At 40.6% G+C, this 17,670-nt stretch overlaps 1 protein-coding gene across 5 annotated transcripts in view; it reads left to right on the forward strand.

Moving 5' to 3' along the window:
- nfkb1 (nuclear factor of kappa light polypeptide gene enhancer in B-cells 1) overlaps nt 1-17,670 on the forward strand; it is a 58,338-nt gene that overhangs the window by 15,111 nt on the left and 25,557 nt on the right. For all 5 annotated transcript variants that reach the window (XM_088931479.1, XM_088931382.1, XM_088931610.1 and 2 more), the window contains 5 exons: nt 993-1,033; nt 1,826-1,924; nt 5,888-6,036; nt 7,034-7,197; nt 8,135-8,293. In XM_088931479.1, coding sequence (XP_088787605.1) covers nt 993-1,033; nt 1,826-1,924; nt 5,888-6,036; nt 7,034-7,197; nt 8,135-8,293 — 612 coding nt within the window. The remainder of the gene's footprint in view (nt 1-992; nt 1,034-1,825; nt 1,925-5,887; nt 6,037-7,033; nt 7,198-8,134; nt 8,294-17,670) is intronic.

Genomic DNA, 17,670 nt, shown 5'->3' on the forward strand with positions numbered 1-17,670 from the left:
CTTTACACATGAATGACTGCATTAGTAAGAAAAAACATATGGTAGTCATGAATGCTCTCTTATGCAGTGGTTATGGATTTAAACTAAAATGTCAATATGATTGTTTATTCGTTCAGTGTCTTGGTTTCGGAACTTACCAATATAAGGAGAAAGAGTTTGAAGTAAAATAAAGCGCTTTTGATTTTGGTTTCAGCAGTGGTTTTCATAGGAAGCAGGATTCTTTCTGTCAAACTAGATTTCTCTCTTGAATCTTGCTGCCTAAGCCTTACTATCCCAGTGCCTTCTGTTCCAGCTCAGTTTCAACTTACATCCAAGCTGAGGCCCCAATTACTTTTGCTTCTTGGGATCTTTTAGTAAACATTTTATCTAAAAAAAATCTATTTTCTGTACTTATCCTTAAGAATTAGCTTGCTTTAGGCTTTTAGCTGCTAAGAGATTGAACAAAGGCAACTCCTCAACTTTTCCTGCACCAGTTTCATAACTGATTATATCTCTATAGCAGTTCAACTGATTATTTCATAGGTTAAATATTAAAAAAAACACTAGGAGCCAACATACTAATTTTGCCATAAAATGTTTTAATTCTCCACAGGATAGTTCCCTAAATTCCAGGACCTGTTAATAATAAACATTTTATTGCTTAGTAAATGTTAAACAAACATACCTACTGTACCTTTTCCTTTTTCTAGCTTATGCTTGTTAATATATGTTAAGCGCGTTTGTAAAACAACTTTAAATCCAATAAGCACCTGGGCAGGTTAGTTCTCAGCCTTTTAGTATTGGGACCAAAATGGGTGTATACCACTCCAAATTAAACCCCTGTACACTAAACATGACACGAGATTGAGCCTCCAGCAGAAACACAAGCTGCTTAGTGAAATCTCATATCAATGTCTTTTTTGCATTGTCATACCAGCTGGTACAGTTACAATGATGGCATAACATGATCCTTTGATTATAGCTTTTATTGATTGTCTGTTTTTTTTTTACAGCAGATGGGCCGTACCTTCAAATAATAGAACAACCAAAACAGGTGAGGGGTTTCAAGTCATTAGTATGATGTTGTGATTCTTCCTGTAAAATAGATAACTACCTTATATGTGGCTCTACAGTATGTTTGCAGTATTATACATGCTGTGTATGATTGTAAACATTACAGTGTTATGTCCAGAAATATGGGTTGAATGATGAAGCGGGGGTGGAGAAACATAATTCTATGACAGTGATTTAGCAGCTTTTTCTAGGAATTGGATTCCCCTTCGCCACCGTGTTTTCAGTTTTCACTGCACACAATTTTCAAAGAGGGGGGGAAAAAGGCTGCCAGCAGCACTCCACAGGGAAATAATGAAGCCATTCTTGGAAGAACAAAAATCTGTGCAAATATATCTAGCAAAACAAAAAAACTGTGGCCTGTTGCCACAAAAAAGTCTTCTCAAATTTCCATGCAATTTTCTATATCCCTAAAACATTTTCTAAAGCATCTCTGTATAGTGGGATTTTTGACAGTTTTTGAGAAGTGTTTTCGTGAAAAGTTACTTTTTGGTGTATGGCATGAGTTATGTAATAACAAATGTTATGGTCAGAGAGGCTTTCCTAGTGATAATCTAATGGGAAATAAATGTTTTCTTCAAATCTGATGATATTGTTTGCATCTATGCTGATTTGCTTTTTATCAGGCCACACACCATGACTATACAACAGTGTGGTGTTCTACAGTGGTTGAAAACAGAGTCAATATGGGTTCTTACCTTGAATGAAGGTAAACATGGAAATGTCTGACATGATTAAAATCATTTAGAAAGTAAATGCAATTATTGGGTTGCAGAGGGGGTTTCGTTTTCGCTATGGGTGTGAAGGACCGTCCCATGGAGGGCTACCCGGTGCTTCGAGCGAGAAGAACAGGAAATCCTATCCGCAAGTCAAGGTAAGCGATCAGGAAGGCTGCAAAGTCCTGGGAATGTTTCTTTGTGTCCTCTTATCAAAAAAAAAAACTCTTATCAAGCAGCTCTGCACTAGTTTGTTTTGCTGCATTATGTTGAAGTCTTAACCTTTTTGTTGTACTGGTTCTGCCCCTTTGTGGAGTCTGTGGTTTGAAGCCATATGAATGAAGAAGAACATTTGTCAGAGTAGGCAGTTTGTGTTTAAACCTTTACGATGGGAAGCTGAGAGAGATGAGTATTTAACAGAGAAGGGGAATTAATATTTTGTCAAGGGAAGGCAAAACTAGATCAGTTTTGACCCAGTTTATAGCGTTTAAATTTATCATTCGAACATTTGTCACTCACCCCTGCAACTTCTGATAATGTGGCAGAGATATCAGGTGTTCCTAAAAACATATCCAAATGAAAGCATGTACTGTATACCCAAGTCATATCTATATCTGAAGTATAAAAAATAAGTCAACAAATAATATTTAGCTACATTTATGCAGCGACTCAAATCCAAATCTGATTATAGATTAGATCCAAATCTGATTAGATCAGATTCAGGAATTTCTCCCTGTAATCCAGTTAGTTGGATCCTGATTTAAATGTGTTGTAAATCCAGTCTCTGTGGTTTGTACATTTTGCAAATGGATTACAGTATTCCTGAAGTGGTGTGCCTGTCTGGAAAAATCACAATGCAGACATGTGAATTTGTTGTTTTGTGTGCTTTGCTGCAATATGAGTCCATTAAACCTAGTGTGACGAAGAAAACCTTTTTTTCATAAAACAATTTTATAAGACATCTGTACAGTACTGTTCCACCAATTCCTTTTCTTCTTAGACAAGTAGGTGGCATCCCATCCAGGGTGTTTCCCAGCTTGTACCTGTTGCTTACCGGGATAGGCTCTGGCTTACCCTGACTTAGATGAAGCAGTTCTAAAATTAATGAATGGATGAAATCTGACTAAAGAGAACTCTAATTCCTTCATGACATGCAAAAGTACTGTCCATTGTAACTGCTGAAGTAAATATTTACATTCACAGTAGAAATACAAATGTACAATAAGAAGAGATGTTTCATTTACTTTAGGGATTTGTCTATTCTCCTCTTGCAGTTTGAGTTGGCTGACACTACATATGATGTATGATGTATATATGTGTGTATTTGTGTTTAAAACATTACAAATAATAAAGTAAATTCCAATTCAGAGCCTGATTAATAGGTTAATTTACTCATTTAAGGGGAAATCCCCAAGTTGAAATTCTCCAACGAATTTGCCCAGAAGAAGAAAACTACTGCAGACTATGAAGAGGCTTCAGAATCTCAGTGAAGCTTGTCGGTGTGGGTGGTTGTAAAGCAGCAATACCGCCAGGCTGGGAAATTCCTCTTATGTCACCGGTACTGATAGGAATTGCTCAGAGTCATCAGAGAACAAAAGCAGAACGGGAAATGAAATATTGAGCTGAAGTTTTAACTTTCTCTAATGAATTGTAAAACATGAACATCTGCCATTCGTGTTTTTAGAGAAGAATGCCTTGTCAATTTAATATTTTTACCTAGATCTTCATCTGCCTCTCTAATAGGATCTACAGTATATACAATTTCAGTACACAGTGCCATGTGTACATTTTAAATATTTTTTTTTCCATTAGGTATTTCATGATGACTTTTCTAGTAAAATGTATAAATTGATCTTCTGATAGTTCGGGTTTTTATGTCTGGAATTTGTGTTTGGTTTTTAAAATAAATTTGTAGTTTCTGAAAATATAATTTATTACTTTTCCCAATAAATTATATGGGAAAACATTATTTCCTTACTTTTCTAGTTACATAAAAGTAAATTACACATGAAATGCTGACCTTATCTAGACCTATCCAGTTGATAACCACACAATCAGTTCACGAAAATGGTTAAGACAATATTGATCACTGAACTGAGTTGGGTCATTAATTTGATTTAGTCACTTTTTTTGGTGCTTTTTGATGGTATAATATTGGAGAGCTCTTGATTCTTTTTTTCCCCAATAGCATGAGCTCATACAGTCTTAAGAATAATGTTTAAAGAATATGAGCAGTAACATGTAATCTATAGAAATGATTCTATATTGAATATTTGCTCAACCAAATGAAAAAAATCCTTAATTATTAAAAGATTCAAATTAAAGACCTCATTTAGAGGGAGAAGCACAACCATGCATGGTCATGGGCTAAAAAAAACATCTGACACTGACAGGCAAAAATAAATAAACCTTCTCACTGTTCCCTTTCTGTTCAAAATCTTGAAAATTAAAGACTACAAGAGAATCTGATTAAAAAGAGGATTCTGAACACAACAATATCAGCCTTATTGACTTTCTGAACCAGAGTACACAGATGAACCCAAAATAGTGTATTTAAAACAGAGAACAATAATCACTATTTAACACAAAGAATTGTGGACTTCTGGAAAAACTATTCAACCCCCTTGGACTTTTTCACATTTTATTGTGTTAGAACATGGAATCATAATGTATTTTATTGTTTTTTTTGCCATTGATCAGCACAAACACTCTATAATATCTAAGTTCTACAGATCCTCCTAAATTAATTATAAAAGTAAAACAGAAGATAACTGCATAAGTATTCATCCCCTAAAATTTGTCAATCAATGGCCAAAAAAATCCAATTATATTGTCTGTCTCTTCATAAGTGAATGTTTTGAAATAGACACTGTGTACATCCGGTAGAGTGGACTTGGTTAATTTTCCTATTGTAAAAACATCCAAACATAAATAATTTTTAAAGGAGAGATGGCAAACCAGAGGAAAAATTATTCCTCACATCACACGCTATTACCTCTGGTGGGATCTTTTAGGTTTTATCAATATGCTGAAGTATTACTTTGGATTACCTGTTGCTGCCAGTGGAAACCTGAGCTTATTCATACAGTATGTGACTCTTTAGAGTTTCAGCACTAATGCCTGCTGACACAGAGTGGTATAGTGATGTTTCTCAGCCACAATCAACTTGACTAAATCATAAGACAGACATGTTTGCTTTTGTGATACTTTAAAGTGATTTTGCAGAAGTGCCATGGATTACTAAAATTATTCCTAATTTTGGATATACAGTAGATACCAAGTGGCTGTTTAACTGTTTATTTTAACATTAAACAGGAAAAAAAATAAAGTAAAAATTTAGCAGAATTAGATTTAAAAAAAGTTTACTAATATTGTGATTTATTTAGGAATAGTCACTCAATACATATAAAAAAATGTTTTACAAAATATATTGTTCTTTAAGTGAGATATGTAGTTTTTTTACTTTTTAATGCTTGGGGAAAAAAGCATCACATCACTATTGCACTTATCTGTTATTAAACACTCCTTGTGGAATAAATGTGTAAAATAGCTTGGATGCACAGAGGAACATTTTGTGTTGCTTGTTTGGTTGCCTATAGCTTACAGATGACTAAATACAATCAATTATTTTAACTTTTAATTTAAAGATTATATTTATACACATTTCTTATTGTACTAGAGGCCATTGTAGCATCATTCTCTGCGGAACAATGTATTGCAGTGGTTTTGATATCCTGGGCAAAATTGTTTTTTTTTGTAAAGTTGTATTAATTATCTCATAATAAATGAGTTAGTGGCATGCAATGACTCATTTAACCCTAGTGAAAGTGTATTTTTAAAACCACGAGAAAAAGAGTCTATAACATAAGCCAAATAAATAGCCCCAGTTCTGAGTACTATGACTCATAACAGTGACAAAGCACTGTATTTGAATTTTGAGCTCCTGTTCTGAGGGGTTCACAACAGTGAGCACCAAGTGCTGGGTGTTCTTTAAGTATTTCTTCTTGCTTTATTTGGAGTATTTTGCCAAGAGAAAGTACAATCATATTAAAATGTTGTATGCATTTCATTGGTATAATGTGGAGAAGGTTATTTATTTGGTCGTGTTTCCCTCCTGTTAGATCTGCAACTACCAGGGACCAGCGAGAGTGGTTGTTCAGCTTGTGACTTTTTCAAAGAACGTCAATCTTCATGCTCATAGCCTGGTGGGGAAGCAGTGCGACAAAGGAATATGTGTCGCTGACCAGCAGCCCAAAGACACAAGCATCAGGTGAGAATAAGAGCCTTGAAGAGCTTAGAGAATGCTCGGCTACATAAATCAGTAACAAATACTTTCTTTTCCTGTTAATAAAGGATTCATCCATCCATTCATTTCTTTTACTTAGTTTTATATTTTGGACACAAATATTTTAGAATTGTAAACTATTAAACTATTCTGAGGTTTTTTGAAGGATAATGAAAAATCACAATGTTTTATGTCAATTGGAAATTCTAAGCGCTCTATTTGCTTTCTGTTTTATAGAAATAATTTTACATTTTCCAAGGTGCATATCTGAGGAGACAAAATGAGGAATTATTGTATAGGGCATTCAATATCTCGGCTGTCAGGAGCTATACTGTTTTAAGATCTTAAAAGTGGAAGTCCAGAAACCAGAGGAAGTCATAGAAACAAAGCTAAAAAGTTATATATGTTCAGGCATTTTAGTTTTGATTAAAATTGAAAGTTTCCGAGTTCTGTACATACAGTACTGCATCTTATTAAGAACATGTTTGGATACACCAGAAAGCACCGCAAACAATAACCTAGAAAGACAAACACATGCATTAGCTTTATCTGACTGGAAGTGATGTGTACAAATGTGCACTTTTACAAAGACCTTGACAAACCAACCATGAGCTTCAGATGTGAGGCCTGGCTCAGAAATGACCCCAGCATGTATTTAGGTTTGATATAGATTATGATAAAGGTCCTCATACAAGAATAATCCTCAAACTATAGACGGTAGACATTTAGAGAAACAATTGTTTGGACTGAGAGTTAGTTATAAAATAGAAAACAGAGTACAGATAAGTGATGAATATTTAAATTAGGGTAATGGAATTAGTGGAGTACTACAGGGATCCCTATTACGACCACTGCCCTGATCTAGACTGATTGCTTACTTCTTAAAATGTGTTAGATTGACCATTCTCCTTAGGTCTTGGATTAGTTGTATGACCAGAAGCCTTTGGTATAGTGAATGCATTTTTCATTCTTCTGTTTCAAGTTTTCCAAACCTCGGCATTCTCCATGTCACTAAAAAAAATGTTAACAAAACCTTGGAGGAGAGGATGACTGAGGCTTACAGGATGGGCTACAACTATGGGATCAGCATCCATCCAGAAATTGACTGCCTGCAGTCTGAGGGCAGGATACCGAGAGAGCTCACAGGTAAAACAGTTGTATGATGTGTTATTCTGATGCAGATCCAGAAAAACTAAATAAGTTAAGCATCTTTGTTACCAATGCCAAGTTTATACATTGCAGTCTGTAAGTATTTGGACAGTGACACAATTTTTGCGGTTTTGGCTCTGTACTTCAGCACATTGGATGAGCTTAAAGTGCAGAATGTCAGCTTTAATTTGAGGGTATTTACGTCTGTGTTGGGTGAACCATATGGGAATCACAGCCCTTTTTATACATAGTCCCCCCATTTCATGGTACCAAAAGTATTTGAACACATGACTAAAGTTATTATAGGCTTTCTTCTTCTTTGTTTGCAAGGCCATATTTAAAATGTCATACAGGACAATTCTATGGCAGTGTGAAGAGCTCCTCAGTCAAAGGATTTTGCAGATTGAACACGTTTGAATTTGGTTTTACTTACTTTAATTTCATTTCCCTGCAAGATTCCACTTCAACATGATACCCAGGAATCCTGCAGCACTTTATCCCTGTTCTGTCTCATTTAAAATCAAAGCTACTGCAGAGATTTCCATTCAGCGGCTTGCTATCCTCTGTTTTGTCTTCAAATATGCAAATAATTTCCGCGACCTGCTTTGTGAGAGACTCGGGTTGACTACTTCTGAATTCAACCCTGTGATCTCTGATCAATTAGTTGATTAATCTCTGTTCAGACAGTAATGACACCCTTGCCTCACCACATACACACACACACACACATTTGTCTGTGCCTAGCATGGGCTGGAAACAATTTTTAAGTCACACAACACAAACTAACTGCTGTATTTCAAGTATCTTAAGTATTGATAATGGATCTGGGAGTCTGGTCCCCTTTCTCAGGTTCTGCCATGCAAACTGTAACCTTGTGCCATGTGTATATTATTGCCACTGTCCTGAAAAGACTGTTGTGGTTTTTTTTTCTCAGAGCACCAAAAAAGTCTCATTACTAATGCAGCCACCAGCCAGGCTAAGGAAATGGACCTGAGTGTCGTGCGGCTCATGTTCACTGCCTTTCTGCCGGATAGTGATGGGGGGTTCACACGGAGACTTGAACCCGTCATTTCAGATCCCATTTATGACAGCAGTAAGTACCTCACCACACAGTGACGTGTGTTTGTGTAGTCTTTCATGTGTGCTCTCAAGCAGCTAGTCAGTTTCATAAATTTGTTTCTTCACTTAATTGCTTGTTGCTGATGAATTGTGTTTATTGGTAACAAGTTCTGGGGGAAGGCACCAGACTTCACTCATCAGAAACAAAGGAATGGCATTAAAAAAACCTTAGATTGTTTTCAAATGAGTGGGGTCTGTTCATCTTTTCTGGCTTACTGTTAAAATATATATAGATATGAAGTATGTGCAGTAGCTTTAAATCCATAGGTTGACAGCTTTGTTGCAGGTGTAAACTACCCTCTGTTTAAAGAGTCATTTTCTGTTTTAAGTCTACTGTATATGTGATAGGCTTTTTAGACCAGAAATTATAAAATCATATTGACTTTCTTTCAATTCTTACTTAAATTATAAATTAGAGACAATATTGATGTCTGACTATACCATTCAGTCACTGCCAGTGATGTTTCTTTTTTCATGTTATTTTTTATTGCTTTTCATGTTATCTAGGCTTGAAGCTGTGAAAGAACAAAAAGAATGATACAATGGGGTACATTTAAAAATGTTGGAAACATGCTAATAACCCATCAACCTTTATTTTTACTGAATATGAATATGAATTTGTAAAAAGTTTGGACATCTCTTTGCAGTCACTGATGTCCTGTTCAGGATGATGTTAAGAATTTAAGCCATAAAGTAGGCATCTACTGTCTATACTTTCAGAGATATTACAAAATGTTTGAGAGGATATCACTTCAGGTGGAAATCGCCTCTGCAGGTCTGACGTACTATAAGGTTAAACTGTTAAAATGTTCTTTTTTACATCAGATAATATTGATTTAGTTAGAATTCTTCTTCTTCATATTTTAATATTTACACAAAAAAGACTTTACAAGTCAGAATGTGGGTTAGCCCAGCAAATGTACATGGCTTTGGTTTATTCAGTCCACCTAGAGGTGGTTTCAAATTAAATCTCTTTAAACTGTGTGAAGTTCCTGGTTGGTTTGCACTTTCCAAATTGATGGGCCTGTAGTGTTTCATAGCCGTTCAGGGACGCCAAATATGTAATCATAGTGGCTCTCTGAAGGCACCAGTTCTGTAGGGTTTGGGCATTTACTGAGACAGTTATCAATTGTAGCAGTAAATCACAAAGTTGATTCTTTTGATGGCTTTAGAATCCAACCACGCGACATAACTCAAACAACGCGCACACACAGGTACTAATACACGAGGATAAATTTATTAATACATAGAATATGCATATAAACCTAACAGATCTTATCGAGAGGGTTATCAGAATACAAAAGGTATATATTCAATCAGTTACGAAGTGTTACACATCAAGAGGACATACGTTCAGTATATCATTCATTAAGACCGTTTCGTAAATGAACTTGGTTATAACTTCTACATTAGATACTCAAAACAAGTACATAACTCTTAGGAATTAAATTGATATCAACTGGTTTGGATAACAATTGAATTCTCGAGCTGTAATGCATTGAAGTTGAATACTCATCCAATCTCTGGGGATTCAGATCTCCTGCGGGCACAAAGAAACAGTTGCAGGCTGTTGCTGTCCAATCCGCGCTCTCTGGCTCCGTGCCAGGCTGTGCTGTGCGGCTTGCGACGGTGCGCTGCTGATGCTCACTGACCGGCTAGTTAGTGTTGGCTTTAACTAGCAAAGTTTGTGCACAGGAGAAAAGATGACTGTGGGTCCCAGCAAGTCAGGAAGAGGACCGGTTCGTTCCTGATGAAGAGCTAGTTCTGAATAGTGATTCAGCTGTCCACAGTTCTGACCTGTTCACGAGGCCTGCTGCTGGTTACTCTCTGGCAACCTCCACTCTAGACTCTTAGAACAAAGGAAAGTTCTGGCCCTCGGACACACTGGCCGTTCCGTGGTTGTCCGGGCTGAGTCTCGGGATGGTCAGGAGGCGCGCTGCGAGAATGTCCTGCCCTTGGGAGCCTTCTGCTCCTGGGCCGTCCTGCCCTGGAATTCTCCTTTGAATTCCCTTTAGAACAGTCCACAGAATCCTCTCCAGAATCTTACTGAATCTCCCGAATCTGAATCTTGTTGAATCTGAATCTCCAGGCCTGTGTTGCCTGTTTTTACCTGGAGGAACTTCAGCTTGTTGATTGGCTGAAAGTTCCATGGGCATCAGAGTCCCACGTGGGTTACTCAGCCCTACCAGTCCCTGATTGGTTGATCAAGGTGAGATATGAGTCACTTAGTCCTGACACTTAGTAATGCAGTCCAGATGTCCATCCGGCACTCCCTAGACTGATAGGCGCCAGTGGATGACCATTGATCATGATAGCCAGACTTAGCTAAGTGCATCCCCCTTTGGGAGCTGTCCTAGGAAACCTTAAATCATCTTGCATGAATAGTTTCTCTGTGGCTGCACCACAGAGATGAACAGAGAAATGGGGCCTCATTTGGGAAGCTCAGAAACACTTAATTCTGCCTTATTATTAAGCCTCGCCGCTACATATCCCCCCTTTTTGAAGGTCACGAGGTCCTGAGGCGTTGTTGCCTTCAAAACAAAACAGAGTTAAGTGATGTCCCTTGCCATTAGAACATTAATCTTAAATGTCTACATTACTCCTCGAGAATTCATACCGGAACCAGCATTGGATACAAACAGGATGAATAACATCTGGAGTATGTACAAACACGGTAGGAGACATTATCTAAGTCTAGGAATTACACATCAGGAAGTTCACTGTCAATATCTGATACCTCTGTGGTAGATATTTGGGGAGAAGTCACTTCCTTTCTTTTGGCATGCTACCTTTGACTCATTCATGCTACCCGGAGTACATCTTGATGTAAGAGTACATCATTCAGAGTACACTGTCAGTCATGATCCAGCTACCCGGCAGCAGTGTTACAATAACACCAGTTCCTGTTCCCAGCCCCCCGATAAACCACAACACCTGTGTTGGGTATCTGCTAGGGTGGTTTGGAGGTTTGTTCCATTAAAGCAAACTAACTACCTGTACCTCTTCAGGGCTTACTGTTTCTTGGATTTCTATCCAATTCCTTAGTGTGGCACCTGAAGGCATCCATGACCTCAAGTTTGGTCTTATGTTGTCTGGTTCTAGACCGTACAGTGTTAAGTTACCATGCTGTACTATGGCCTCCTCAGGAACTTAAAGGAACTGTTTTATTAGGTAGCTGCATCATGCCTGTCACAAGTCACAGTGTCAGTTAAACGTGGTGTGCTGACCAGCCATTTACTTCCCACCTGCTCTTCATGGGGTTCATTAACCTTCCTCTGCTCGTTAGTAGCTTTACACCCTTCATTGGTGAATCGTTTAGACACAGCCAATGGATAGCTTTGGTAGCCATACCCATCTCAAGATTTGGAACCGAATTCAATCTTGGTTTGCCTTCTGGGTGAGCTATGAACGATGGGGTTAATGTCACACACTCCTCTACTGAGAAGAGTGGAATCAAGTGGGTTGGGAATTGTGCCGTGGTTAGACTGGCTACAGTGGCACTAAGCTCCCTTAACAGGTCTTGTGTCAACATTCTGGCCTGTTGCACACAAGCATAAACCCACTGTATAACACCAACAATCATGTCCACTGGTTGGGGAATAAGGTTTAACCCTGTTGCATAGGAAATTGCCTGTAGGGTTTTCCCTAAGCTTTCCAACTTTTGCTGCTGTCGATACAGTCTGTCACTACCCTCTGGTATCTCTGACACCTGCCTTCTTGGGGCAGTCAGGGTGAGAGTGCCAGTAGCACACAAACCTACCAGAAAAAGCAAACGTGCAACAGTGGCGGCAGCGATCAGTCCTCCCAAAAGTCTTTTCGGGTGGCTGATCCCAGTCATCTCCTTCTGAGTGACTGTCGCCTTTCTAAGCTGGCGCAGCGTGTACATGGTGTCTTTCTCAGTATGCCATGTGGCATCTTGGGCACCAACATCCTGGAAATCTGGGGAGATCTGACGCAGCTGCTGATGCTGCTCCTCCTTTTCCAGGGCATCTGCTTTTTCGATTTGTTCATGCCTGTGCTCTAGGAACCCTGCAGGGGGCGGTGCAGCAGTGGAGCATGCCTGACCCTCGGCTGAGTGGTCATCTGGAGCACCTGAGTGATCTGGGATTGTTACCCCATTCTCACTGTTCAGGTCCACCCTGCACACTTCCTGATTGAGGAATCCCTCTATCGGCATGTTTACAATCGTTCGCTGGGCGTGGGTGTAGGACACCTGCTCGCTCCCCCCTTCCCTCGCTAGGGGTTCAGGGAGCTGCCCCAGCACTGGGATAGCTAGTTCACTGTCTTCGAACTCGCTATCACCCACCAGGCCCATGTCAGTGCAGGCAGGGATTCTGACACCCCTCTTTGCGATGTCCTGCACTGACAGGCGGGTGGCTTGACCATCCAGCTCCAGTCTGGGTGAACCACTGTTGGTCAGACTCAGACTGACAGACTGAGCTGGTGGCTGTAAGAAAACCAGCTCGGCTTTCATTCCCTGTCCCTTCTGGGGGACTGGGTGTGTTGGAAACCCTGCCGTTGAGGCAGGAACAATCAGGTCAGTCTCACTCACTACCTGGTAGTTGTGAGAAATAATGTTACCTGACTGCAGGTTCCCTGGGTCACAGCAGAGGGAATCGGCATCTGGGATCAGGTGTGTCCACAGCGCAGTAGTCTCAGCGTCCAGCTGGACCTCCTGTCTAACCTGTGAATGTTGCACCAGGGGCATCTGGCGGTGGCCCTGTGACAGCTGCTCAAGCCGATCCTCACTAATAGAGGACCTCTCAGGGCTAAGGGTGAGGGCTACATCACCAACCTGCTCTCCTGCCATCTGGATCCCTTCCACCACTGCAGGGTGGTGGTCCTGACCCCTCTTGGGTGCCAGGGTGCACAGGGAAAGCTCCTTTTCATCGCCAGGTGGGGAGATCTGCTCCTCTTTAGGGATGTAAAAGGTGTGTGCTTTACCTGGTGGATCAGGCGGCTGCTTGGAGCACCGCTCCTGTGGCATGGAGGCTGTTGTGACCTCAGCCGGGACACGACTTCCCTGTATATCCGGGGAACAAGAAAATATTTTTATTTCTTGTCCAGAGGGAACAGAAGGAATCTCCACATAGGCTTCTGTGTTCGGTGGGCACTGTGTGAGCACAGTCTGCCTCTTGGCCCCCCTTTCATTCTGTACAGAAGGCTTAGGAGCCTTGACCTGTTTCCACACTTTGCCTTTCTGGTGATCCACCAAAGGTTCCACTCTGAGTCGCATGCCCTTTTCTTTTTCAACCCGTTTGAGCTTGCCGTGTGACATCAAACACCTTTCAACCTCAGTGTCAATCAGTGTCTCACTGGGTAAGACATCTCCCATGGCAGTCTTGAGGTAAAAGCTTCATGCTTTTCCTCTGTGTTTTACTGCCTGCTCTGTGACTTCAGGGGTGGAGTCAGCACTCACTTGGGAGTGGCTGACCTCATCCAGGCAGGAACCCTTCCGCTCAATCAGATAGACTGAGGGAGTGGGAGGGGGCGGGTCTCCGCCTCCTCCAGTGGAGAGTATCAGCTCATTCACGCTTCCGGCAGCCTTGGGGAGCGGTTGTCCCTGTCCTAATAAAGCTTGTTCAAGCCTGGCCAGGCGGGTGGCTACTGAATCCTTTTGTTCAGCTTTATCTAGCCCTTTTCCTCCCCCGGTGTTCTCATGGCACTTAGGACGCTGGGTGCGGTCCTGTGTGCATGCTTTGGAACGGGGCTTAGCCAGCTCAGGAGCCTGTGCTCCTTCGAGCAGGAGGGAATTAACCCTGCTGGCTCTGACGGCGAACACGGTCGCTTTAGCAGCTTTTTGCTCAGAGCGACTTTGGACATCATACTCCCAGGCTTTCTGCACGAATCTCTTAATATCAGTCATTTTCATGGTCTGTGCATCTGTATGCATTAAGATCATCTTTCTGACTGATGGGTGGAGATTCGCAATGAATAAACCCTTGAAATGTGTGTTCTCTTCGCAACCCTCATCATTTCGCCCTGCAAAATAAGTTCGTCTAAGTCTCTCGTAATATTCGCGAGGGGACTCTGCTCTCTCGTGCTTAATGTTAAGAGCGGCGGCTATCGCGGCAGTCGGGTCAATAGACGCACTGTATTCTTCGATAAGTGCATGACAAAGCTGTTCAAAGTCATTACAGACTTCTTTCATCTGCCTAGCCATCCACTCATGTACAGCTCTGCTGGTAGTTTTCCTGACCAGAAACACTTTCTCCTGTTCTGTGGCGTTTGGCAGGTACTGCAGGTTATACCTGAGGTCTTGAATATAACTCTCGATATTATTCTCTGACACTGCGGGGTCAAATCTCTCTATGTCCTTCGCTAGCTCTCTCAGAGAATGGAGGTTTATTCTCCTAGCTTCTCCGCTGACGGAGATATGACGGAGATCGTGGTCAGACTTGTCGCTGCTAGAGAGAGTGCTTAATAGCGACTCGAATTCAGACCTCTTAGCAACCATCGTTAAACTTAAAGAGTATTACTTTTAAGTACGAAATCACAGTTTTACCACAGAAAACCACAAGATCAAGTATGCAATCAACCCGGTAGATTGCAAAAGATCACAAAACAATCAAGCACTGCTTAAAGAGCAAGTGGAACTTTTTTTCTTTCGGCTTTCAGCACACTGTATTGTCGTGTATGAAACCCGCGGCGTTTTATATGAATTATTCCGCTTGGTTGATTCATTTCAGTCTTGCCACGCCCACCCAGGGACGCCATAAATGTAGTGTTTCATAGCCGTTCAGGGACGCCAAATATGTAATCATAGTGGCTCTCTGAAGGCACCAGTTCTGTAGGGTTTGGGCATTTACTGAGACAATTATCAATTGTAGCAGTAAATCACAAAGTTGATTCTTTTGATGGCTTTAGAATCCAACCACGCGACATAACTCAAACAACGCGCACACACAGGTACTAATACACGAGGATAAATTTATTAATACATAGAATATGCATATAAACCTAACAGATCTTATCGAGAGGGTTATCAGAATACAAAAGGTATATATTCAATCAGTTACGAAGTGTTACACATCAAGAGGACATACGTTCAGTATATCATTCATTAAGACCGTTTCGTAAATGAACTTGGTTATAACTTCTACATTAGATACTCAAAACAAGTACATAACTCTTAGGAATTAAATTGATATCAACTGGTTTGGATAACAATTGAATTCTCGAGCTGTAATGCATTGAAGTTGAATACTCATCCAATCTCTGGGGATTCAGATCTCCTGCGGGCACAAAGAAACAGTTGCAGGCTGTTGCTGTCCAATCCGCGCTCTCTGGCTCCGTGCCAGGCTGTGCTGTGCGGCTTGCGACGGTGCGCTGCTGATGCTCACTGACCGGCTAGTTAGTGTTGGCTTTAACTAGCAAAGTTTGTGCACAGGAGAAAAGATGACTGTGGGTCCCAGCAAGTCAGGAAGAGGACCGGTTCGTTCCTGATGAAGAGCTAGTTCTGAATAGTGATTCAGCTGTCCACAGTTCTGACCTGTTCACGAGGCCTGCTGCTGGTTACTCTCTGGCAACCTCCACTCTAGACTCTTAGAACAAAGGAAAGTTCTGGCCCTCGGACACACTGGCCGTTCCGTGGTTGTCCGGGCTGAGTCTCGGGATGGTCAGGAGGCGCGCTGCGAGAATGTCCTGCCCTTGGGAGCCTTCTGCTCCTGGGCCGTCCTGCCCTGGAATTCTCCTTTGAATTCCCTTTAGAACAGTCCACAGAATCCTCTCCAGAATCTTACTGAATCTCCCGAATCTGAATCTTGTTGAATCTGAATCTCCAGGCCTGTGTTGCCTGTTTTTACCTGGAGGAACTTCAGCTTGTTGATTGGCTGAAAGTTCCATGGGCATCAGAGTCCCACGTGGGTTACTCAGCCCTACCAGTCCCTGATTGGTTGATCAAGGTGAGATATGAGTCACTTAGTCCTGACACTTAGTAATGCAGTCCAGATGTCCATCCGGCACTCCCTAGACTGATAGGCGCCAGTGGATGACCATTGATCATGATAGCCAGACTTAGCTAAGTGCATCCCCCTTTGGGAGCTGTCCTAGGAAACCTTAAATCATCTTGCATGAATAGTTTCTCTGTGGCTGCACCACAGAGATGAACAGAGAAATGGGGCCTCATTTGGGAAGCTCAGAAACACTTAATTCTGCCTTATTATTAAGCCTCGCCGCTACAGGCCTTTAGAAGAAGTAAAAGAAAAACACAGCAGTCTCTGCCTGGGTTTCGTTTGCACAAATTTTCCTAAGTGAAGGCTTCTTTATGAGGATGAATTAGTGCCTTCTGCTTCAGTGTCACATCTTTTCTTGTAAAACTCTGCTACAGTATATTCTCATTGGCATTTTTTGGTCCTTTTCATTATTTGTTGTTATGCATTAACAATGGCTGCCAAAGTTTACTGATGAGGGGCATATGAAACAGGCTGATGTGTAATCAGACAGTATTACAGTAATATAGTATATCACAGCCTTGCATTTTCAGTCTTAAATAGGTTATCTTCCTAGATTTGTGCCCTATTTGTAACTCCTCTTCCATACTGTCTTTCATAGTTAAAATGTCATTATTATGATAAGAATTTATGCATTGGTTTTCTCTGATCTCAGCTGTTACATTCATGTAGGCTTGGTTAGGTCTTGGTTGTAGATTGAAACTCCTTTTAAACTACCATCTAGTTACAATTTGTTCAATATTAGTTTGAGCACTAAATATAGCTCTTTGCAAACCACCTTTACAAATGGGGGTGTGGGAAGTATTTAGACTACATGTTGATGTTAAGTGAGAAAAGAATACCGGAGGTGGTTCTGAAAGTTTCGCTGTGTATATAAAATGAGAGAGACACTTTTATACTTGGTAGTGATTGCTAATAAATAGAAACTGTGTAAATACTTTTAATCTCAGAATTCTATCAAACGTTTGCCTGTTATGAGCCTATCGAGAAAATGGTGAAGTGCTTAAGGCAAAGTTGTGTCTTGTGTCCTGCAGTTATTTCAAAACATAACATTCGGAATATTCAATACAATAAAGTAGAACCAAATCCTACAAAATTCCAGAAAAATGTGGATTGAAGGATTGAAGGTGATTATTCTGAGAGAGTATATACTTCTGTAGTGAGGTCCACACTCAAACTCAGAGGCTCATTGAACTGGAATTATTCATTGTCACCCTCTCATGCGATGCTAGTCTATTGCAGGTACAACATTTTTCAAATGGGGGGACTGATGCAATTGGAGTCAAAGCGTCTTGCCTAAGGGTACAGCAATAGTCTTAACAGGGATTTGAATTTCCATAATAGGTTAAAGAACAGGATGAAGAAGGTCTCTGACATTAGCAGTAGGTCAGTCAAAGAA

This window comes from Atractosteus spatula, chromosome 1 (genome assembly GCF_055471065.1).
Source record: "Atractosteus spatula isolate fAtrSpa1 chromosome 1, fAtrSpa1.hap1, whole genome shotgun sequence".
NCBI lineage: Eukaryota > Metazoa > Chordata > Actinopteri > Semionotiformes > Lepisosteidae > Atractosteus > Atractosteus spatula.